At 40.8% G+C, this 23,581-nt stretch overlaps 1 protein-coding gene across 2 annotated transcripts; it reads right to left on the bottom strand.

Annotated features, from left to right (window-relative positions):
- Positions 1 to 401: 401 nt before the first annotated feature.
- On the bottom strand, positions 402 to 23,109 carry ZBTB11 (zinc finger and BTB domain containing 11). Of its 2 annotated transcripts, none has more exons than XM_054974684.1 (11): positions 22,242 to 23,109; positions 18,732 to 18,967; positions 18,026 to 18,257; positions 15,943 to 16,820; positions 15,590 to 15,769; positions 13,799 to 14,032; positions 12,134 to 12,278; positions 9,967 to 10,084; positions 8,822 to 8,980; positions 3,004 to 3,179; positions 402 to 2,104 (listed from the first exon to the last, which is right to left on the bottom strand). In XM_054974684.1, the coding sequence occupies exons 1-11, from the start codon at positions 22,549 to 22,551 to the stop codon at positions 1,593 to 1,595; spliced, it is 3,180 nt and encodes a 1,059-aa protein (XP_054830659.1). In that variant the 5' UTR covers positions 22,552 to 23,109; the 3' UTR covers positions 402 to 1,592. The 2 variants fall into 2 exon arrangements, with proteins under 2 accessions (XP_054830659.1, XP_054830660.1); XM_054974685.1 differs by having other exon boundaries at positions 18,098 to 18,257.
- Positions 23,110 to 23,581: the final 472 nt, after the last annotated feature.

The following is a 23,581-nucleotide window of genomic DNA, read 5'->3' as shown; positions in this document are numbered from 1 at the left end:
TTGTACCCATCCCTTAGGCCACTGAAGATGTGTACAATAGGAATGGGGAACTGACACTGAGGGAGGCAGAGAATTTCTAGAACAATGAAAGAAAGATATGAACTCAGTATGTGATCCTTGCCTGGATTCTACCCATAAAACTAGTACAGTTCCCCAATCCTAGCTTAAATGCTGTGTTTTGTCTTTCAAGACAATGTACCTATACTTTATCTATTCTATATTTAGAGTACGTTTTTTGCATGTTTCATTACTGTTTACAGTATTATACATCATTTAGACAACAATTCTGCCTTTTCTGTTTAAACATACTCAGCTGAGCCCAGTACTTTAGCAATGGACACAAGTATAACTGCAGGAAATAAAACAGGTTATCACAATATCACTTTTGAAGTATGTCCCATAAGAGGCTTCAAAGTGTTGGTTCAGTCAGTTTGTTCTAAACAGCTCAACTCAAAACAATGGAGAATTCCTTTTTTAAAAGGTATAAGTTCTTATCACTAAAATATGTAGTAGTTGGCTTCAACTAATTTTAGGGGAGTAGTTCATATATATTTATAGATGCAGTCTTCTGTTTTGATAAAGGACCAGTCAATTGGAATATTAGTATTTATTTTTGTATCTTATACCCTTGTTTTCCCAAAAATAAATTATGTTTTGGACCCCTAAGTCTGTCATGATTGCATATTACATAACAACGGACAACCATGTGAGCCCAAATTCTTACTGTTGAAAAATGTTTTCACATATACAATACTGCTCTTATTCTTTAGTTCTTGTTGATTTATATTTCTTTAAATACAGCATAATTCCACAAAGGTTACTATAAATAATGTACAAACATGTTCTACTTATCTCAAGAACTTAAATTATGCAAAAGACAACAAAAAGGGAAGTGCAGGAATTTATACATTCATTTATAGTAGTTTCCCTGTGAGACTGCCTCCCACTTAGCACACTTTGCAAAGATCATACTTGATTACAACTTAATTTCCACAGAAAATTGTAGCTTTACACCATCTGTGTATGTTAGGCTTTAGTACAAAAAAAGCTTTGCAGAGATATGAACAAATAAACATGTCAGACTGCCTACCTTACACAGTCACACCTATGACCACAATATTCGCCTGAATCAACAGATGATTTATAATTAGCTTTAAAAGCACAGCCCCATCCTGGTCTTCAGTGTGCCTTATGAGTAAGAATGGCTATCATCTTTGAATTTTAAAATAACTTGGCACAACTCTTTGGTATAATGAATTACTCCAATTAACAAAATGGCTGTATTTTTAAAAAACTCCAGTCAAAAAAGAATACAGCATATCTACCACCATCACATAGAAGATTTTATTTTTAGATTACTTTTTTAATGAAGTGATTACAATTAGTGGATGCTGTAATCTTAGTACAAGCCCATGGTTTATGCTGCAGGTCTCCAATTTTAATTACACCAGTTGGTATTGCTCAGCCAAGAAATTCAGAACATGGCTCTGGAACTACTGCTTTACTATACAAGTCCAACCATTCTTATTAATAATTTGATAACTGCATGCAGTTCCATCCAGGTCATCTTCTGCATTAAACAGCATGTATGTTCAGTCCTGATCAGAAACATGTTCTACCTCTACTTCTACAGTCTGAATAGCTTCTGTAACCTCAGCCATTTTCTGTCCTTGCTGTTGTGCCAATACATAATTGACTACCTGCATGATACTTTGGTCAGAAAGAGTAGAAACTGTTGTACACTCTTCGGTAGCTGCAACAGCTTCAAGAGTTTCTTCAGTTACTACAACTGTCTCAATTTCTTCACCGCACATCTCTGTTTCTTGTTCTGCTGCATCAGACGTTAAAATACTGATGGCATGTTCTACTTGTGTCCCCTGATTATGAAACTGAAGTGTGTCCTTTTCCAGCATAATTTTACAAGGTACATAATCACGGTGGAATTTGGTCATATGCTTCCTTAAGGTACGGGCATCTATATAGGCTTCGTTGCACACTGGACAAACATAAGGCCGCTCTCCAGTATGAGATCTCACATGGCGCTTTAAGGAACGTGCATCAGCCCAGGCCACTCCACAAGTTAGACATTCAAAGGGCTTAACTCCTAGTCAACAAAATACAAAAATAAAAGTTAAAAAACTGGAAGGCTAAGCAAAGACACACTCTCAATAGGCCCTCTCGTTGGTTCATGTCTTCAGACCAAGATATATCATTCTCAATCACATTCAGTCATTGAGTTATTTTTGCATACAATATTTTGATATACAACGTGTTTGTTAACAGTATTAAACAGATAAGAAACAGACCTTCCTGGGAGGAATCATGAAATGTTCTTGAAAGATGCTACAGTCTGCTACAAAGATACAATCTACTTGTATTGAAATAAGACAATAACGGATATTCGGATGTTGCATGTTCGTTTCTTTTTGGCTCTGCAAAGAGTGTACGTTTACATCCCATTCAGTGTTTACAATACTGTAAAAACAATATTGACAGAATGGTTTTCTCCTCAAATTTAATGGTTTGGATCCAACAAAGTACCAGTGGAAAGCAAATGATGAAGTGCATCTCTCCACAGGCAACTCAAGACCTCTCAAAAGTTGATGCAACTTTTGTTGGACCCGCAGGGACAAAAAACAAAGCTGGGGGAGGGGGAACAGTGAAAATGGCAAGGTAGGGGAAATTGCCCATCGTTAACTCTTGTTCCAACTAATGATAGCACACAGAAATATTACTGTAAGATGAGGGGGAGCCAAATGTAATCATCTCATTACAGACTTCTGGACCACTTTTTTTTTTGTGGTCCATGTGGGTTCTGTGACCACCATAGGTTTACTAGATGTCTCAGAGAATAGTTGGGGTGAGGAAGTGGAGTGAGAAAAATCTGCATCTGCAAATGTCCTTGCACTTGTGCTTCTCTGGATCCAACAGTACTGTCTCGTTTCTAAACTAACTGAATAGCTTATGCTTTATTTTTCTAAGCGTCCAACATATTACTATTACCCTCATGGTTATTCATGTGTCTTCTGTACTCCCGAAGCTGAGTGAATTTCCTCCCACAATGTTCACAAATCCGTTCCAAGTTTTGTTTTGCTCTCCCTTTCTTCCCATGAGTAGCTTTTTTGACATGCCTTCTGTACAAAGCTTTCTCATAGAATTCTTTGCCACACACATTGCACCTGAAAAAATTGAAGATAAACTGAAGCTGAATACAGAGACCCAAAACTTATGTGCAACTTTTATGAGAATAGGTTTTACAGGACATTTTTTACTGGCACTTCAGTGATCCTACAGTGAAGGTATTTCAGGATTGTGTTTTCACTTTCAAAGATGGCCACAACTGAAGACATGTCAAGCTGATGCTAAGAAGCTTACAAAATTCCCAGAGAGGCTCATAAGGCTTTGTTTTTATACTTAAAAAGAGTGAGTAAATTGCACGTTCTGGAATGAGACCTAATTTTTCCCCAGGTTAGATAATCTGATGCGTGTTCAGGACCAAAATCTGGCATGTCTTTCAGATGTGTTACACTAGCTATTTCTCACCTGACAGGCTCTTTCACATGGCTCATGCTTTTCTTTCTTGCTCCATCATGGCAAGCAAACTCTATAATTACATGGGCTAATCTGCTAAAAAATGTTTAGATATTGAGAATTTTGTTTCACAAAGGTGGATAATCTTCAGATCACCAAACATGTAGGATGGTGCCTTTTAACACAGTAAAGGTTCAGAGAGTTGTTGGAACTTGCTGGCTAAGAGTGTAAGCCGATATGCTTTAGCTCCTGCTTCTAAACTCACCACAGCCACCTGTTAAGGAGCACTGGTTCCACTGTGGGGACATGTGCATTAAAAGATGCATCGTGCACAATTCATAATACATTTGGATCCTTTAATCAACAGTAGAAATGCCACCATGTGTGTGTGGTGGGGTATTAACTCTTTGTAACACCAATGGATATCTCCTGACAATTCACGTTCTCAGCTTTCAGTGTGTATGTGTATGATAGAGAAATTACCTTCTCTGTACTAGGAAGGAGACACTGGCAAGTTCCTTATGTCTATTCCTCATCCTTTCTAGTACCTAACCTGTGCTTTGCAGTCTCTTAACTAAGAACCAATTTTAAAGAGTTCCTCTATCAGATCAGATTTATTATGGTCCTAGACCAGGAAGGATATTACAAGAATAAAAATAGTGCATACAATTTAAAAGGTACATCAATATAGTGATGAATTATATTGCCTTAGATTACATTAAAAACTGTAAAATTTAGAATTTAGTATATCATAAAACCAGATAGCATAAAACCATATACAAGACTATCCTTAATTAGTTAGAAATGAACAATCTCCTGTTCTTCATTGCCATCCAGCCAAATTTGGCAACTTTATATGTTATGTCCTGGGATCTATCCAAGAGCATTTTTGAATGGAGAAAAGCTCTATGTCTTCCCAGATGGGCAGAAAGTATAGGCCTTATGTAATCTTATCGTAGCTGTGTGTATATAGTCAAAGATGACATGTTCTAGTGATTCTATTTTCCCATCACCACAGGGACACAAGCATTCTTCTAGTGGCATTCTTTTGTATCTACCTTACAGAGGGCAAATCGTCCCATTGCATTAATGTGAAGGTTCTCCTGTGTGCATGATTTGCCAGATTATAAAGATAAGGCATAGGGGTTAGACTAATCATGGGGTCAAGGTCAAATAATAACATTTTGATTCTTTTTAAAGCGTGTTGCCTCTCAACCTCTTATTCTCTGCTTAATAGCCTTTTTGGCTTGATCATAACCCATACTGAACAGTAATTGCTGCGATAAGCCATAAGAGGCTAGCTTGCTATCTATCTATCCCAGGATGGAGTGCAAGGATCAGTTAGCATTAAAGTGATACGTTTTTTTTTGGGGGGGGGGGAGAATTAACCAATGAAGTATTGCTGCAATCCATAATCTGGCCTCCACTGTTATCAGGCCTGCATCCAGTCAAACCACAGCATTTGTGGTGCAAGGAGGGACCTGGAAGATACCTATCAGGAATTTTGATTGTGTTATTTCCATTGAGGTACAGTTGGATTTATACTAAGCAAAACTCCATACGTTAACTGACATAGTGATTTTGCAGAGAATAGCCTAAGCGAAGCTGTCAGGCATCTACCTTCGTCACCAAAAAAATTTTGGATCGCTTCAGCAGACCTTTGAGCACTCAAGGCAACATAGGCAATATGAGCATTGCTCAACCAAGTCACCTGGAAGACCACACCCAAATACTTAAAGCATCATACTTGCTCTATGCGGACTGAGTTCAGTTTCCATGAATGAGTTCTAGGTCTCTGGGCAAAGACCATTATCTTTGTTTTTGCATAATTAAGCTCTATAGTGTTATCATGGCAATATTGCATAAGTGAGCACATAGCTCTCCTCAGTCCTGTGGGAGTCCTGGAGAGTATGACTGCATACAGGAGGACAGGGATATGTCTGTTCCCAACTTTTGGGAGATGGAAATCTGGATTGTTTAAATAGGGTACCATATCATTAATATATAAACTGAAAAGAAAGGGGGCCAGTACACATCCCTGTCTGACTCCCTGCCTTACTTCTATCGGGCCTGAAAGGCGACCTTGGGGACTGTATCTGACTCATATAGTGTTGTTTACATGTAGGGCTTGGATCAATTATTGATATAGACAGATTTTTTAATTTTTCCCATAGGGTGGGTCTAGAAATTGAATTAAACGCTGATTTTAAGTCAATGAAAGCTGCATATAATGACACTGTTGAATTGGAGGAGTATTTTGTGATCAGGTGGTCTAAGATCACACATTGGTTTAGTGTTGAGTGCCCCTCTCTGAACCCAGCTTGTTCATCGGCTAGGCAACCCCCTTCCTCAATCCAGTCCCTAAGTTCCATTGAAGATGTTTTGCGTATAGCTTACGTATAGAGCTTAATAGACTGATAGGTCTGTAATTAGAAGGGTCATCTTTATTGCCCTTTTTATGGACAGGAATGATGATGGCAGCCTCACAATCTCTTGGGATTCTGCCGGTATTGTCTATTATTGTAAATAATTCCATCAGAAAAGGAACCCACCAATCAATTTTTTTTTTATTAGCTCGGGGGGAATCAAATCAATGCCAGGTGCTTTACTGAGCTTTAAAGATTCAATAAGATGCTTCACTTCTGTGGGATTCACTGGCTGCCATTTTGGAAGGGTGCTAAGATTTTCCATCTGGCAATTATCCACTGCCAAATTTCTATACAATTCCTTGTAGTGTTTTCCCCATATTTCTGGCACTATTATAGTGTCTGTCATCTTGTGAGCACTGCCTGAGTGATGTGTAATTAACAGAGCAATCCTAAGGAGAGTTACTCCAACCTAAGCCCATTAAAATCAATGGGCTTAGACTGGAGTAACTCTTCTTAAGATTGTACTGTAAGTCTCCAGAATAGGGTAGAGTTATTGTTCTTTGTCATGTGATTAAGTTGTTCCTATACAAGGACCATTGCCTCCTGCTTTTTCCTTTGGAGGAGGTGTTTGTACTGTGATTTTTGGGTTGTTAGTTCCTCCAAGGTTACTGTCCCTGGTTCAGATCTATATCTAAAGTAGTTGACACTAAAAGAGTTTTTACTTTTCTACATTCACCAACAAACCAGGATTTATTACGTCTCATCCGTTCCTCATCCTTTCCAGTACCTAACCTGTGCTTTGCAGAGTCTCTTAACTAAGAACCAGTTTTAGAGTTCATTCTAATAGCACAGAGACAAATGAATTATTTGGAAAGGGAAATACAGACCTTAGAAAAGGACAGTTTCTAGTCAGTTCAAAACTTATAAGGCTTCTGTGGTCATTATGCTTTCCTCGCAAGGTGAGCCAGGTATTCAGTTGAAGCTCAAAGCCTCCCCCACTTTCTTCTTAGTTCTGATCTCAGAGGTTCCACAGAAAATGGGCTCATCTTTGGCCAATCATAAAGGGAGGGGCTTGTGCATATGTTCCCTCAAATAAGATCCTTGCCAATGAACTATTCTTCTAGGATCATAAAGGTATTGCACTCAGCACTTTGGTGTTGCATGCAGAGCTTGGAGCAGGGTTGAGAAGCAGCAGGTGGCTGCAAAGGTCCTCTAGGCTGTGTGAACCAGAAGTGTCAGATGGAGGGAGGAGGTATGTCCCTGAAATGGGCCATCAAGTATGGCAGCACCAGCACACACCAGCCCATTCTTCAGGCTCTTTCCCCACTCCAAGGGGGTTCTTGTTTGCTATGCAGCCTAACATTTGTGTGTCATATCCTTGACGTTGTTGTGACCTATCCCATCGCATAAAATGGAGTTTTGGTCAGCTAAGGTCCTTACAACATTGGTCTTACACCGAAGCAACAAGAAGGGGTTCATTCCTTACACCAACAACTGATTAGGGGACCTCCTGTAAACCTATATTCTCACTGTCTCCATTTCCAACATATAGCATGGGATTATTATAACCCTACCTTACAAGGCTGTTGTATGAATTGTTGAGACTCTATGTAAGCACTCCGTACACTCCAAACACACTGCATAAATGCCAAGTATTATAGCTGGTTTATAAAGGAGTTTTATACCCAAACATCTTAGGTGGCTCCAATCTAAAGTACAGCTAGAAGAAGGACCTCTATTCACACCTTTTCCTGTTCCTGTATTTATTATTGTTCATAAGATCATAAGAAGAGACGTGCCAGATCAGATCAGTGGTCCATCTAGTTCGGCATCCTGTCTCACATAGTAGCCAACCAGTTATTCTGGGGCCTGCAACAGGGCATAGATGCTGAGGCTTTCCCTTGACCGTTGCCTCCTGGCACTGGTATTCAGAGATTTACTGCCTCTGAATGTGGAAGTTCCATTTAGTCACCATGGCAGGTACTGACTGATTGGTCCATCCAAGTCCCACTCTTTAGGCTTTCCTCACAGGAAAGGTGTTCCAACCCCCTAATCATCTTGGTTGCCCTCTTTTGTACTTTTTCCAGCTCTGCAATGTCCTTTTTGAGATACGGTCCACATATATAACAGTGTTCCACATTGGCAAGGTGCTTTTAAAATCATTAATTCAGAAAGTCACTGAGCTGGCTCAAACCAGAGTTTTCCAGGCTGCTATCTAAAGATAGAAAGCAGGACTGATGAGGGTGTTATGAAAAATAATGTATTAAAGTATTATGATTGATTCTCTCTGCGCTCCTGTTAGATAACCACTGAGTTCTAAGGGTTTGTTCCTCCCATACAAGGAAATGTGGAACTGAGGAATTTCTTGAACTGTTTAACTACAGGAGAAGCTCAGTCTAGAAGGGCCAGTGTGGGTCAGTGCTGGGCAAGAGATAACTGGGTTCAAATCCCAGCTTAGTGACTAATTATATATGCCACCTTATGCACCTAGGAATAAGGTTGGGCTAAAACTGTAGTATGATATACAACTCTCATGTGATGATCAAGGTGACACAATTATCAGAGTATCCACTGCCAATAAAATCCCCTTAGCTTTGACCCTGAAAGCCCTTTAAAAATGCATTCAAAGACATTCCTGGGGTGGGGAGCTGGCTCAATGGTGGAGCATCTCTTTCGCATGCAGGAAGTCCCAGGTTCAATCTCCAGTTAAAACAATCAGTAGTAGGTGATGTGCAAAGCCTCTACCTGAAACCTTGGCTGCCAGTCAGAGTAGACAGTAGTAACTGTGACAGAACAAGTAGAACAATGATCACAGCTTCATCAGTTCATATATCTCATTCTATGTGAATAAAATTACAAAATACAATCTTGCCCATGGAACTTTCACCTTATTCACAACTTAACAGGTTGTCTTTACTTACCTGTAAGGATCTGTAACAGAATGGGATTTCACATGAGAATACCAATCTTTCTTCCAACTGTAGCACTTCCCACAAAATTGGCACTGGAATGGTTTCACCCCAAGATGCTTATTCATATGTTGCCGGAGATCCCGAGGTTCATAGAAACTTTTCTCACATCTGAAATTGCATATGATCAGAGTGTGTATGTATGTTAAAGGAATGAAGCACAGCTATATGTCTGCACACCACAACATTATTCTTTTTTATGTTTGACTGTAATTGTAAAAATAATCCAAAGGCAAAAATAAATAGTAGATTAGATTACAGTGACACAGTTTGCTATGTTATAGTAAATTGGTGTTTGGGTAATCCTCCAGCCAAGTGGATTTTGAGAGGCAAGGGGCTGATTTTAAAGGCTGAATCTTTCAACTGGGTGCCCTAGAACATGTTTTGTTATCATACCTCTAAGAGACAAACATTCAACTTTATTTTCTCCTTTGAAAATAGCAACCATTCATCTAGGCAGATCACATGTGACATTCTACAAGCTGTAAAACATGAGGTGACACCTTTAAAATGCCTGCAAAAATAATTACACTAAACTTTCCATACAAAGAGACAGCAGATTTTCCCATTTCCTCACTGCAGCAAGTCCTAATTCGTCCTCTTGCACATGATCTCCAGTTTCTATGCTTGAGCCAGGGCAAACTTGGAATTGGCTAACTCTGGAACCCTAGCTCGTGCACAGATGAGGGAAGTAATGGGTCGTTTAGATTATTGTAACTCAGTTAATTTTATGTGATTCATAAGTAATTCAACCAGACGTGTATCAAAAGTATTTTTGATGTGGTAAACATTTTCCCATATTAAAAAAGTGAGAGAACAGAAAAAGGATGAAGCAAAACAAGATTAGAATTTACAAGAACTTGTTTAGTTTACAGCAAAAAACATGTAATAAAATCATTAAACTGCTATCAGCTACCAATGTCCTCAGAGCTCAATGAAAGCTGGCCTTCTTTCAGCTACAGAAACTACTTCAACAACAGTTATTACATTCAGTTTTGGCTGTCTTCACTGAAAGCAACAGATGTTTTTCTCAATATCCAATTACATTAGCAAAGTAAACTTTACTTCTATAGGCTCAAGATTATATTCCTACTTACTGAGTACACTGATATCCACGAATTTCGGGTTTTGGCTGGTGCTTCTTTATATGCTTACTAAGTCCCGAAGCTCTATGGAAAGATTTTCCACAGTGTGAACAAAAGTATTTTGATTCTCCTGAAAAAATATGAGTTGTAATGCCATTAGTGAACATTACATTGTTAAACACAGAAGTAACTGTATTAAGAATACTGTAGAAGTAGAACTACATGTGCATTAAAAATATCAAATAATGCTAATGATAAGCTCATGCAATTGGAACCAAGAGTTAGGTGGTCAATGCTAAGTTTTAGAACGTTGTTGCCTGCAGGCAAGTCCTGCTGCTAGCCGTTGGCTTGGCTGCAGTGCTGTCATATGGACATTCTCAATGCTGATATTATTTTAAAAAACTGTTATTGGTTCCCCTCGCTTTTTTTTTAAGGAATCAAATGCTTTCTCTAAAGGGAAAAGCCTCACATAGGGCAGGTTGGAGGCTAAAGCTCTCAAATAAGGTATCTAAGAACAGCAGGAAGGAGAAGCAGAAAGTGGGGAAAACACACATTCAGGTTTTGTCTGAAGATAAAGACAATAAAAGAAATAAAGGATATGGAGACAAAAGAGGTACAGAGGCAAGATGCAATTACAGGAAAAGAGAACAAAAGCAGCATGATGAAGATGGCTAACGGTCCCAGCTCAGGCTAAGATAAAGGGCAGGGGCTGAGTAAACGCCAGAATTAGTACAGGAATTGAACAAGGCCAACAAAAAAAGTAGGAGGACCGGTGTACATGAGGGAACAGGATACAAAAGGGGAAATGATGAAAAAAATTAGGAAGTAGAGGGAGAAGTGACCTTAAACCAAAGAGGGAAATGCAGAAAATAGGTAAAGGAGAGCCAACGGTCATATCAGGGAGACACAAAGAGGCACATGTAGAAGCCTAAATTTCTACCAAGATCTAGGCAACCCTTATGGAGTGGGGTCCCCAACATGATGCCCATGGAAGCCATAGCATCCACCAACTCCTTTTTAGAAAGTAGGCAGGGCCAGGTGGGGCTTTTTCTCAGCAGTGCTTCTGATTGGCTACTGGAGATCTGACTGATTGCCAATTTTTTAAAAATTTCTTCAACAGCAGCTGCCACCACCGCTCAAGGATCTTCACCGTGTAACTGAAGGTAAGCTGTTTATATGCAGGAAAATGTTTTTTAAAAATATGTTCATTTTAAAAGGCATCCTGTTAAGCAGAGCTTCTGCCTGAAACGATGAAGAATTACTATTAAAGTTGTACATGACCTCACTCCCTGACATTTTGTGGTTAGCTCCGTTTGTTGCAGCAACCATTCCAAAAGTGCCCACAGACTCAAAAAGGTTGGGGGTTCCCTGGTTTAAACCAGTGAATTGTTATAATTTAAACATTATCAAGCTCAGAGTCTAGTCAGCCCACATACATATTTCAGATATCAGCTCTGCTACCAATTTTTGTTAAGGAGAATTAACATTAGCATGCTGCTTTAGTATCAGTCTTGTGCACAGACAATAAAGCCAGCATTGTAAGACATGCATTCTGTAGGAACAGACAATCCTGGAATGCCTGAGTAATCCTTTGCCCATTTCCCACACAAACACTATGCATTAAACTATTCATCACTCAAACAAGTTGATCTTAATGAAGGACAAGGCTCCCTGAACTACTTTCCCAGTTTATTCCCTTGCTGTATTTTCCTCATTCATCTTTTAACTGGAACACTGCAATATCAGCAGAGAGGCCACGGTGGAACTGACTTACACTCTGGTAATGTAGGCTACTGTGACTACGGCAAGCAATGTTTGTTAAAGCAGATGATGGCTCCTCATGGCCAGCTTTAAAAGGCTGCCAGGTCACCAGTGCTAGAACAGCAGCCACTCCTCCTCCATAGCTTAAAAGGGCTGACTAGAATCCAATACAGAACACAGAGGAGGCTGTAGATTCCAGCAACGGAGCACCCTCAGTCTCAGGTAACTTGCCACGAGAGAATGAAGCTCCAGCTTACTTGGCTTCCTGGTCTAAAGCTTGTGAAACCCATTTTTCCCTTATCAGTTTGAAATCACTAGCCTGATCTGAAAGTTTGTAGTTAAATATATTCACTTTATACATCCTGACAACTAATGCTGTCTGTATACTTGGCAGATCAGAGAAATATAACTCATTTACCTGTGTGAATGCTCACATGCTCCTGAAGGCTTCGTTTTGTGACAAAAGACTTATCACACAATTCACATTTAAACTGTTTCTGTGCCTCATGAAGTGCAAGGTGCATCTTTAAACCATGCTTGTAAGTGAATGACTTACCACAAATCTGTAAGACACAAAATTGTCAGCAAGAGTGTCAATGTCTTCCCAAAGAGACAAAAATATATTATGTAGAGTTTTGCTGCCCTATGTGACCTGTATATTGCAACTCCTCTAATGGTACCTTGCTAAAAGGCTCTGAAATGGCCTATATTATGCTGCATGCCTCCTTCTTGCTTTGTGTTTCAAAATGGTTTTCACTGCCACGAAAGGCTTTTACCTTAGATCTCTTCAGTTTGCCTTGCATAATAGGAAAGCTTAGTTATAGATGATAGTATAACAGAACAGTCAGTGGGGGGGGGGGGGTAACTGTGATGGGGAAAAGGGACCCTATTTTCTAGATGAAACAAGCATTTTGCTTAACCAGAAACAGAACAATAAATAATAAAGAGTTTTGATAAATGTAATGGTTTCTAAATAGGTTCGTAAGCTTGCTAGTTTCAAATTAGGTATAGATCCTTAGTCTCAAAGACTGATTTTCCACACAGTTGCTGCTTAGGCCAAATCAGTCACAAAGACTTACTCCCCTTGGTTCTTTACTAACAGAATAAACACTCCCTTCACACACTCCCTTCACCCATACAGATTCACTCAGGCTTTTCCACACAGACTCCTTAAATTTGACAGACTCTGAACTAGGCTCTCTGACAGACTAAATTCAACTGAATAAACTTCCCTGTGTACTCAGATTAAAAACTGCAGTTCACTCTGCACACTAGGATACAACTATTGTCCAATCACAACACACTTCACTCACCCACCCAGCCCCCCTCCTTTTCGCTTTAGAGGCCTGCATTTTTAACCACAGTAATAAATATTCAAACCTCACACACATTAACCAGCAGAAACAATTCAAGTCAGCAAAATGTGGAGTATCTGGGATAATGGATAATATTAATCTTATACTGGGCTGGATCCAGGGATCAGTCAGAGAAGGTGCTGTTAAATGCAGACTTTTGCCATATTCTTCTCCCCAGCAGTTCCTTACAACCCTGGGAATGTTGACTCCTTGGATGTGAATGGATTGAATGGAGGGGAAAGGGGGGGAAGTCACCAGTTCTCCCTCTTCCACTGGCAAAGCTACCTTTGTGGTAGGAAGAAGGTTTTGCACTCACTCCCATTCACTGCACGCACACACACACACACACACACACACACACACACCGCCCCATGAATGTTTGTCCATATGGGTTTCACAATTCCAGAGGTCAACCTTCCCTACGTTCAGAAGTTACAGCTGGAGGGGGAGACGATTGTGAAAACAGAATCATTGTACCAGCTAACAGTGCTAGATCCAGCCCATTAACTATTTTCAATATCAAAAAAATTCTCTAGTTCCTCTTGCCTTAATGCTAAAGCTACCCAAAGTCAGAGTTTAATTACAACTGACAACACCTTTTCCTTAATTTTAAGAGTTCAGATGCGACAATATTTAAAGTTCTGTTCTTTCAATTAGTAACTGAACTTTGAAGTCATGGCTTGAATTGCATCAAGAAAGCGAGGACATCAAGAAACATTTTTGTTTACCTTACATGCATGTGGCTTTACACCTGTATGTTTCAGCATATGAATTCTCAATGAATAGAGTTTAGGTAAACTTCTTCCACATATATCACATATAAACTCCCGTTTAGTTCTGCCCTTTGCAGCTGTGCCACTCTCTTCAATACTAGCAGCTGCAACAGTCACTTCGTTTTTTCGGGTGTGACGAACAAGGTGAGCTCGTAATGATGCGCCATACTGGAACTCTTTCTTGCATAGCTAGGACAACAAAATATGCACTGATTTCTCCTAGAAAATTCAGCGGTAGTATCAGCAGAGTCACAGAGCAGCATGCATCCCACATTTTTGTAAATGCAGGAGTTATTTCCAGATTTGCAAACTATGTATGCAAAGGTGTGACTCTCAGACACACCTGTGAAATCTACAATTTTAAAGGCCTATTCAAACTCATACTAGTGTGCATCAGTTTACACGCATCTACAGTAAGTGCCCTTGAAAACAACTACATTTTCCATTTAATACTCACAAGACTGGGTGACCATGTAACTATAAAATCATCAAAATGAAGTCCTGAAACAAAGTTTCAATAATTACAGTGGAATTATTTTTTCTAAGAAGCTAACCTGGGAGAAGACTGAAACATTAGACATCAATTAGATTATTGGAATAAGTGCAGAATTAAAAGGCTTTCTAAAAAGAAAGCCAAGGCAACTAACTAGAGAGTAGTTCAAGTGGTAATACTAGGTTATCCACAACCAGAAAAGACAAATACTTAAAAAGAGTAACTGTATAAGGTTGGAGACTATCAGCTTTTCTGCTGAAACAAGAAGGATCTTTTTGGTCACCAAAAAGGCTATGAAAGAGATAGTGGGATCCATCATGAAAGAATGCCATGTGGGACAGGGCTGCAGTGAGGAAAAAATGAGCTATCACCCCCACTTGCGCCAGTGGAAATACTAAAAAACAAATGCCGTAACCTACTAACTACTCCTATTTAAAGAGATATCAACATGAGTAATATACATATCTCAAAATTTCTGTATATATACAAATGGAGTGATATATTCAAGAGTTTATATCTGGTTACAATTTAAGGCAAGCATCAATTGATTAATATCTAACTTTAACTCTACCAAAGTTAAAGTACAGGGTGCAGTGTAAACATATTTACAAAATCATTCCTATGTTCATTAACAAAGTGCTAGTGCCTATTATATAACAACCTACATTGTATACAATGTAACCAAGTATATTCATCTTTGGATCCCTTCAGAAGATGGTTTCCACAAAATAACCTAGAATGGACCTTATTTGATTCTATATGAGGCTTTTTGCACATTGATTGGACTTTCTGCACCGTCTCTTTAAATTTGTAAAAATACTTTATTGGAGTGACATTGTATTTCATGGTTACATTGTATACAACTTAGGTTGTTATATAATAGGCACTAGCACTTTGTTAATGAACACAGGAATGATTTTGTAAATACGTTTACACTGCAGCATGCACTTTAATTTTGGTATAGTTAGATATGAATCAATTGATGCTTGCCTTTAAATTGTAACCAGATATAAACTCTTGAATATATCATTCCATTTGTATATATACATAAATTTTGAGATATATTACTCATGGTGATATCTCTTTAAATAGGAGTAGTTAGTGGGTCACGGCACTTGTTTTTTGGTATCAGCTTGCACTACCGTGACTCTCTCTTTTGTACTCCAGTGGAAATACTGGCAGGACCTCAACCCACAGATTAGAAAGGTTACAGAATATGAATCTATTCAGGGTACATTTAAAGATCAACTCACCGGACATTTATAATTTTTCGTCCTTTCATGTTTCAATGTGTGCATTATAAGGGCATAACGTCTCTGAAAAATCATTCCGCACTCATTGCATTTGTGCTGTGCTTCTGCCTCACTGTGCTCTGTAGTCTCTCTCTTGGGCTGCTTCATCTTTTTGCCTCTTTGCACTAGCTTCATAGCAACCTAGTTAGAATATACAAAAGTGTTAGCTGCTAGTTAAAATGAATGTAGGCAGAACACCTAATAATAAAATCAATGAGGTAAAGAAAGTTGCAAAGAGCTATTTGTACGACAAAAACATCATGCAAGACCAACCTGAAGAAAACATACTACCAATTTTAAAGTATATCTCATACCTGCTGAATGGCTGATTTGGCAGCTGGCTTTCTATTCTGCAGTTTCTTCTCAATGCCCTTGTGCAATTTGATATAGCCACCTTCACTAACAGACCTTTGGCGAAGCTTGCTTTTGTAAGTGTCGTCCAGACTGGAAACGGTGGTCTCTGACTGTGACAGTGAAATGCTCTGTGTTTTACATGGCCTCCCACGTTTTCGCTTAAGGCCTTCCTGGACATCTTCAGCAGCACCAGCAGCACCTGCAGTCGCTTCACTGCTTATGTTCTGTTCACTGCTTACATTTTTATCAGCTTCACTTTCTGCCTGAGTGGTGATGACTTCTTGCTGTGAAGGCTCAGGCGGCTCTACCGAAAGCTCGGTCTGCTCCACAGATACGCTCTGATCTGGGGTACATTCCTCTGCTGGGGGTTTTGCATTACTTTCAACTGCTTCTTTATCAGCAGAATGCACTGTAGGCTCTGGAGGGATCTCCACGGGAGGTTCTGGTGCAGTTTGCAGGGCAGCCTCCGACACAGCCACCTCTTCCATTTCAGTGCTTGAACATGCTCCATTCATAGTCGTGACTGCATCTTCTGTGGTTGAAGGCTGCTCATCCCCATTTGCAGGGTTTGCCCCATTTTCATCTGCAGGGTTTGCCCCATTTTCAGTCTCCTCTAGAAGATTCTGAGCTACCTCGACTACTTGAACGTCCCCTTTCTGATACACCGTGATTTGTTTGTCTTCCATTTGCTTGTGCACATTTTCACATATTTCTAGGACTTCTGTCATGAAGAGATGTCGAGCCAGCACAGCTACTTCTGCCATGTTACAGAAATCAAAAGTCAACTCTGAGGTATAAGCAAATTCCAGTAAAGGCAGGAAACTGGCCTTGCAAAACCCTGTGCCAAATAAGAAATAAATGTCAGAGTTTGTGCAAATGATCCCCCGGTTTGATTTTAAATGAATTAATGCTTTTACTAGAAAATTACTGACTGAACCAATAATTTCAAACTTATGTATGAAGTCCTTAGAGTGTATTGCTTCAAACAAACAAAAAAATCCTTCAAGATCGCAGGAGAAAAGAGAGGCTGCCACAACAAATGAGACATTTGAGGACAAAAGAAGGTAGCTTTGAAGCTGCTGGATGATAAATACCAGTGACTGTGCATTGTGGTGGTGGTAGCAACAACCATAAGTCTGTGTGCACATCATGGAAAGCAGACAGTACTCAAAACCTTTTCAAACAGTGCTTGCCTATTTTGCCCTCTAGTGCAATGGACAGTTCTCCCTTCTTTTGGAAACCTATACAACAAAAAGAGGGGCTTACATGTGTTTGTAGCCTCATTAAGAGGCTTACGCGGGAACTAATCATAAGACAATTATCTAGACTTGGTTGTACAATATCTGAAAACGACACTAGATTACACTGTTTTCAGATTCATTTGTGCAGCTATTACTTGCTGAACATAGCAAACCACGTAAGAACTGTAATTATGGCAGCTACCAAATTTATGATTGGTAATAAGCTCTCATCATTGCAACTCTACTTCAAGCATGAGTGTGGAACACTCATTCCAGAGCTCGGTAGAGAGTATATTCCTTCTATTATGAGTCCAGGAGATTTCCACATATTCAGTTCAAGCTTGCAACAATTCCATGATCTATATTAATATACTTAATTATATTTATAAGGACAAAAAAATAGCAGCCTGTACCCTAGCATTCTGCTCAGCAAAGTTTGAAGGCTTCCTCCTCCCTATGGAGCTTTCTTCGAACTTAATCAGCTTTTCTGCTGGAGGAAATTAAGGTGGAGGAATGCTTCATAGGCTGAAGGGAGGATTCAAATCTTGCTGACTGGAGTGGCAGGATGCAGGCTAGTAGACGGAGGTTATCCAAATAAAGCGGCTGCCTACTTTAACCTTAGTTAATGTTACCAGAAAGCGTAACCAAAAACTGAAATCAAACAGCCAACAACCTCAGTTCTATTGACGACCTTTCAAAAATACAGCAAGGCGTTGTCTACCATTGATATTTGATCAACCAATCTTTGAACACACAAGTTCAATAAATTGATTTTCTATATGGTTTTGTCAGAACAATTTACCTGAAAGATCCACTACAGCTTCATGACTGGAAACAGCTCCCTTTTCGATAAAGAGTTCTCTGAAGTACTCACTATTAGCTGCCAAAACAGACTTGTGTGCTTTGAATACTTCTCCTTCAATGAGCAAAGTAACATCACAGAATTGATTGGAAAGCCGCTGTTGATTCAGCTGATTCAAGACCGACAGAGAATGTTTTGAAGAAGACTGTTTCACAAGACCTTTACTATCAACCTAGCATTAAAAAAAATGCAACAACCAGAATGTTACCTTTAACAAATCTTTCAAAATAGTTACAGTGAATAATCAGAGAAAAATTTCCCTCCCTGAACCATATTTTGCAGTCAGTACTGGTAATGGGTTGGATCTAGACTAAATTTTCTGGTCATGCAAGACACCCATCCCCCATCCCGTGCTGCTCCTGCGGAACAAGGGACCCTGAGGGGCAAAATGAGAAGCTAATTAGGTGTCTATAATAGGAAGAGAGAGTTGGTGGAAATCATTCCATCTTCTTACATTAGAGGAAAATTTATTGGCAGTCTGGTTCCCATCCACTGAGTTTTAAATTTTGTTAGCCACTTTGAAAAGGATAAAAATACAGCAAATACTATTTGTGTTGTTTACATCATAAACAAATTTAAAGTATTTTTTACAGCAATAATAAAAATGTAGAACTTCCTGTAACAAGGTATAAGAAATGCAACTTACAAATACAAGCTCATGTTTGGCTATTGGCTTCTTTTTCACAGGTTTTGGTGACGCAGCAGGCAGTGACGCAGAGTTATTTAATTCCTCATCTGTTTCATTACTGTCTTCAGGCAATACTGTTTCTAATCCAAGCTCTTCCAGCATTTCAGAAGGATCTGACAAGGATCTGGAACGATCTAATTTTTCCTGGCACTTACTACATTCTTTTATGTAATCCTTAACTTGCTTTAGAATACCTAAGGAAAGGCATAAAAAATCAGTTTTTTACTTCATTTACACAGTAAAGGATGGCCTTGCTCATGGTCTGCTACCAGAGACACATTTACCTGGATATGCCAACATCTAAACCTGGGGGCCTTCTGCATGCTAAGTAAGCACTCTGCACTATGACATGGCCCCTCCCCTCATCTGAAAAAATCCTATTTGAAAAAGTGGACTCTACAAAATCCTGCCACCAAAAATGTCTCTTTAAGGTGCACTGAGCTCCTTGTTCTTGGAAAAACTTGTCAGTTGTCTATATTTTTGTAACTTTTTAAAAACCTAACCCTGGTCTTCTAAACAGCAAATACATAGGGTTGGATCTAGCAGCCTTTTTGCTGAAGCTCACTGAACTCTCTCTTTTGCTATAGTCCCATCCCACACAACTTTTGTCCTTGTAGGTCCCATAATCCTCAGCATAGCCTTTTTGGATGGTCAAAGGAGACCCCGCTGCCTATTTTCACCTGTAGAAAGGCTGGTTGGATGCCACTATGCATCTCTCTATAAAACTGTCACTGGTAGATTTGCCTGATACTGTCATACAGATCCCCCTGAAATGTGTCAGCAAAATACATATGGGCAGTATATCTGAACAGCTCCTTTTTCCATTGTACCATCTTTTATGTTCTTTGCTCCATCCTTGGTACAGCCCTCTTCTCCAGCATTCACACCAAATTTCTTCACCTCAAAATGTACATTTTCTACAGTATTTGGGGCTTTAATCTAAAAATTATGTACTTGCTAATAATCTTTTTCTAACTGAAAGAGTGAATGGGTCAAAAGGTTACAAAATTAATCAAAGCTTGAAAACAATCATTTCATGCATTCATTAATTTAAGTAAAGTTGAACAGTGCAAGTTTAAGTCTTTCAACTGTAAGAGCAGTTTTCCTATTTATTAACACAGTTTGTAAAATTTTTCATAAGTTCAGCAATAATAAAATAGTTCCAGGTAACAATGTGGTGGGATTGGACTCTGGCGCTAGCTAACAGAAAATAATATTGACTTGCAAGCCCAGCCACAATTTATGAATTCCAGTTTTCCATCAGAATCTGATGAAACCAAGAAACTAGTGCCAGCATTCTCCTACAGACCTTCCTACAAAGCTTAACTAGCATCAGAATTCCATGTTCTGTTTTAAGGCATCCAATCTTGCAAGATACATGGAAACTGTGCTTATCCCTCCCTGTTAGTACACATGCCAGATCATGACAACTGTGCACCAAACATAACACAGTGCAAATAAGAAAACGTCACACAATTTCTGTACAACACAGAACTTCCCTTTTTTGGGTGCTGCCATTGTTGAATCAGCAGCATAGCAAGCTCTCAGGTAAGACTTTTCCTAGACCCATTTTTAAATCCCATTATCTGACCCCTCCAGGAAACACTCTTAAGAAGAACCTGTCTGCTTGTTAGAGATTGCTTGTATTGCTACCCAAAATAAGACAAACCTTGAGAAGGCTTAGCAGCCCTAACTGGTGTTGGCTTTTACAGCCTCTACTAAATCATCAGCTGTGCCTGTGTCTCTAGACAACAGTGAGTTACTCCATATAAAATAAAGAAAGCTTTGCCAGTGCCATTCTCAGGCTGTTGACTGAGAGTTGCTGATCTTTCCTCTCAAAAGTTATTACAGACTTCTAAAAACAAAGTCCCAAGAAAGATCCTGTACCGGTAATAGGGAAATGCCTTACCTGCCCCCTTAACCATTTGATAGAGTGGGCCAGGGTGTAATCTACCCTATTTCTTTATCACACGTGCCCCCGTCACACTAAGATTTTTTTTAAATGACCAGTTTTAGGGGGATAGCCATGTTGGTCTGCAATAGAGCAGCAGGATTTGAGTCCAGTGACACCATAAGATTTTCAGAGTGTAAGCTTTTGAGAGTCAGAGTGGCCTTGTTTGGACAGCTCTATTCTCTTTATAGATAGGTATCTGAGGCAGCATGGTGCTAGCTCCATGTCACTTCAGGAATGCCTGTTTTTATTTCCAGGCAAGCCATGGGAAGCACAAAGCTGACCTGTGTACTAGCAGGCTCTGAGTGCAGGATGAACAGGGTCTGCAGGCCAGCGGTGGTCTTCAAGTCACAGTTTGGAGGCCCCTGGAGAATGTTTGTAACTTGAATCTTTTCAAAAGATATAAATTAACACATCCTACTGCAATCTTTTGCACCTTTATTTTCAAAACAGTTTCAGTTACACAACAAGCTAACCACACTGATTTTTTTTTGGCTTTTACATTGCTTCAAATACATAAACTGAAGAAGCTCCTTATTGATATAGAACATGTTCCCAAGAGTTTAAAGACCAAATGCATGACTGCAGAAGTACACCCCACAGATCTGAATGGAATTCAGACAAATTTGGATAGATACACTTCATGCCTTTGATCAAGCAGGTTCTAGTGCAGGAAAGGTTATGCCACGATAAACCTTTTAGTTTCAGTTTGGTGTAGTGTTTAGGAGTGAAGGGACTCTAATCTAGAGAACCGGGTTTGATTCCCCACTCCTCCACTTCAAGCCAGCTGGGTGACCTTGGGTCAGCCCCACCCACTTTGCATGGTGGTTGTTGTGGAAACAACATACTTTGTAAACTGCTCTGAGTGGGTATGAAGATGTCCTGAAGGGCAGTATATAAAGCTATTTTATTATTGTTGTTGTTGTTGTTAAATATGCATGGAATTATCTTCTGCCCCTGGGCACAATTACTTACTAGGGGCTCTACTTCCAATGGGATAAATCTTAGTTTGTCACAGGACAAGCAAAGGATTTCTTATGGTAATTAAACATTTACTGTGGAATTCAGCTTTCCGTCTCTTGACAGATATATGAATTCTGCGTTAGTCGAGATCAGAACCAGCTGCTGAGTAAACAGGTGAGTTTGGGTTGTCCGGTTGAGGAATAACACCGGCTTCCCTAACGTGACTGGTGGAATACTGACTGAGATAACGGGAAATGTTTTAAACCTATCATTCGAACAATATACATGCCAACTATTATATGAGAGGTCATGGCTTCTGATGAGAAAAGGAAAGAGAACTGATATTCCGGAGCGGGAAGCGGTCATTCAGGGCCACTTTGTGAGCGGAACCCTTCTCGCGGGGAGTTCATTCCAGGCGACCAGCAAACCTTTCCTCTGGGCTTCGAGCGCCTGTCCGGAGAGCTCTTTCCGCCTGGACTAGGCTCGGGCGCCCTCGCCCCTTCCCGCGAAGCAGGCGCAGCCCCGCCACGCGCCCTCCCCTCCCTCCGCCTCACCTCGCCACCAGTAGCGCCGGGAGAGGCGTTGCCATGTCTGCAGGCGGGTGCGGTGGGTGCCGTCGGCCTCCAGGTGCGCCGCCCGGATGAGTCGGGCGCGGCGCTCGGCCTGCAGCACCACCTCGAGCTCGGCGAAGCGCTGCTGGTCCCGCTGCCGGCGCTGGTAGTAGAGGGTGCCACCGCGCACGACGTAGCAGGCGGCGGCCTTGCGGATCTTGCGCTTGGCGTTGCCTTCGGTGCCCGGCGCGTAGGGCTCGCGCTCGTTGGTCAGGTAGCGCAGGATGGCCAGGTAGCTCTCCTCGCTCGACATGGCAGGCGGGCAGGGGCGGCTGGGCCGTCCGGGAAGAGGGGTGCTGCTAGCGGGGGGGCGGGGGCGCCGCGCATTTGCGGCCCCTCGCAGGTGAGTCCCCGGGTGGGAGAGCTTTGCTTGGGGGCAGGTGAAGTGGGGAGGGGCCCTCCTGTGACAGGTATTAGACCGCGAACCTGACCGGAGGAGGGGGAGGGGGAGACACAAATAGGAAGACGAAGAGGAAAGGCGGGGGGCGGGTGAGGGAAAGACCCGAAGCAGGAGGGAGTCGGGCCCTCGGGGGTGGAACTGGAGTTTCGCAGTCCGCGGCGACGGGTGGGAGGAAGAAGCTCGGGCAGCAGGATCAACGGAAAGACAAAATGGCTGCTGCACAAGCGGAAGTGAGGTCCGGGAAAATGTGGACCCGCTTGGCGGAGACGAGAGGGGAAGTGGTTTGGAAGTGGCGCCATTTTGGATCCGGGCAAAGGTTGCCAACTGAGAGGCCTCCGCCGGGAAGGCAGCTGTCTAATCGGCTGTAATGATCGCCACCATCTTTAAAGGGGGTAAAACTTCTCGCGACCCTCTTCCCCCGTAGTGGCTGGAGAAAGCCGTCTTCCAGAAATATCACAAGTGAATATAGAGTGAAGTTGCCTAGTTTGCAGACTAGCGATTTTTTTTCTTCAGAGTCTCGAAAGGCCTCACCTAGCAAAGTCCTGAGAACCCACGCTTTTCGAAGTGAATTTCTGGATGTTAATCAGACAACCTTTAAGAGTCAGCAGCGTAGCTTTAAGTCTGATGATTTGGTACCCTAAGTCAGATGTCTTCCCAAGTTAAACAGCTGCCTTCCTATCCTTAGGCATCTCCAATGCAATCCACACAAACCCTTTAGATTTGATGCTTCCACTCTTCCCAGTCCTCCTCATTGCTCCAGAGAGACTTCCCCCATATTCATTCAGGTCATCATGATGGCTCCTGTGAGTCAGTTGCCAAGTTGTGCACACACACCACCCCACTGAATAGTGGGAACTTTCTGCTGGTGGACATACTTAACACT

The sequence above is a fragment of the Eublepharis macularius genome, chromosome 3 (genome assembly GCF_028583425.1).
Source record: "Eublepharis macularius isolate TG4126 chromosome 3, MPM_Emac_v1.0, whole genome shotgun sequence".
In the NCBI taxonomy this organism is placed as follows: domain Eukaryota; kingdom Metazoa; phylum Chordata; class Lepidosauria; order Squamata; family Eublepharidae; genus Eublepharis; species Eublepharis macularius.
Note: the sequence above shows the minus strand (reverse complement) of the source record. Positions and strands in the feature narration are given on the sequence as shown.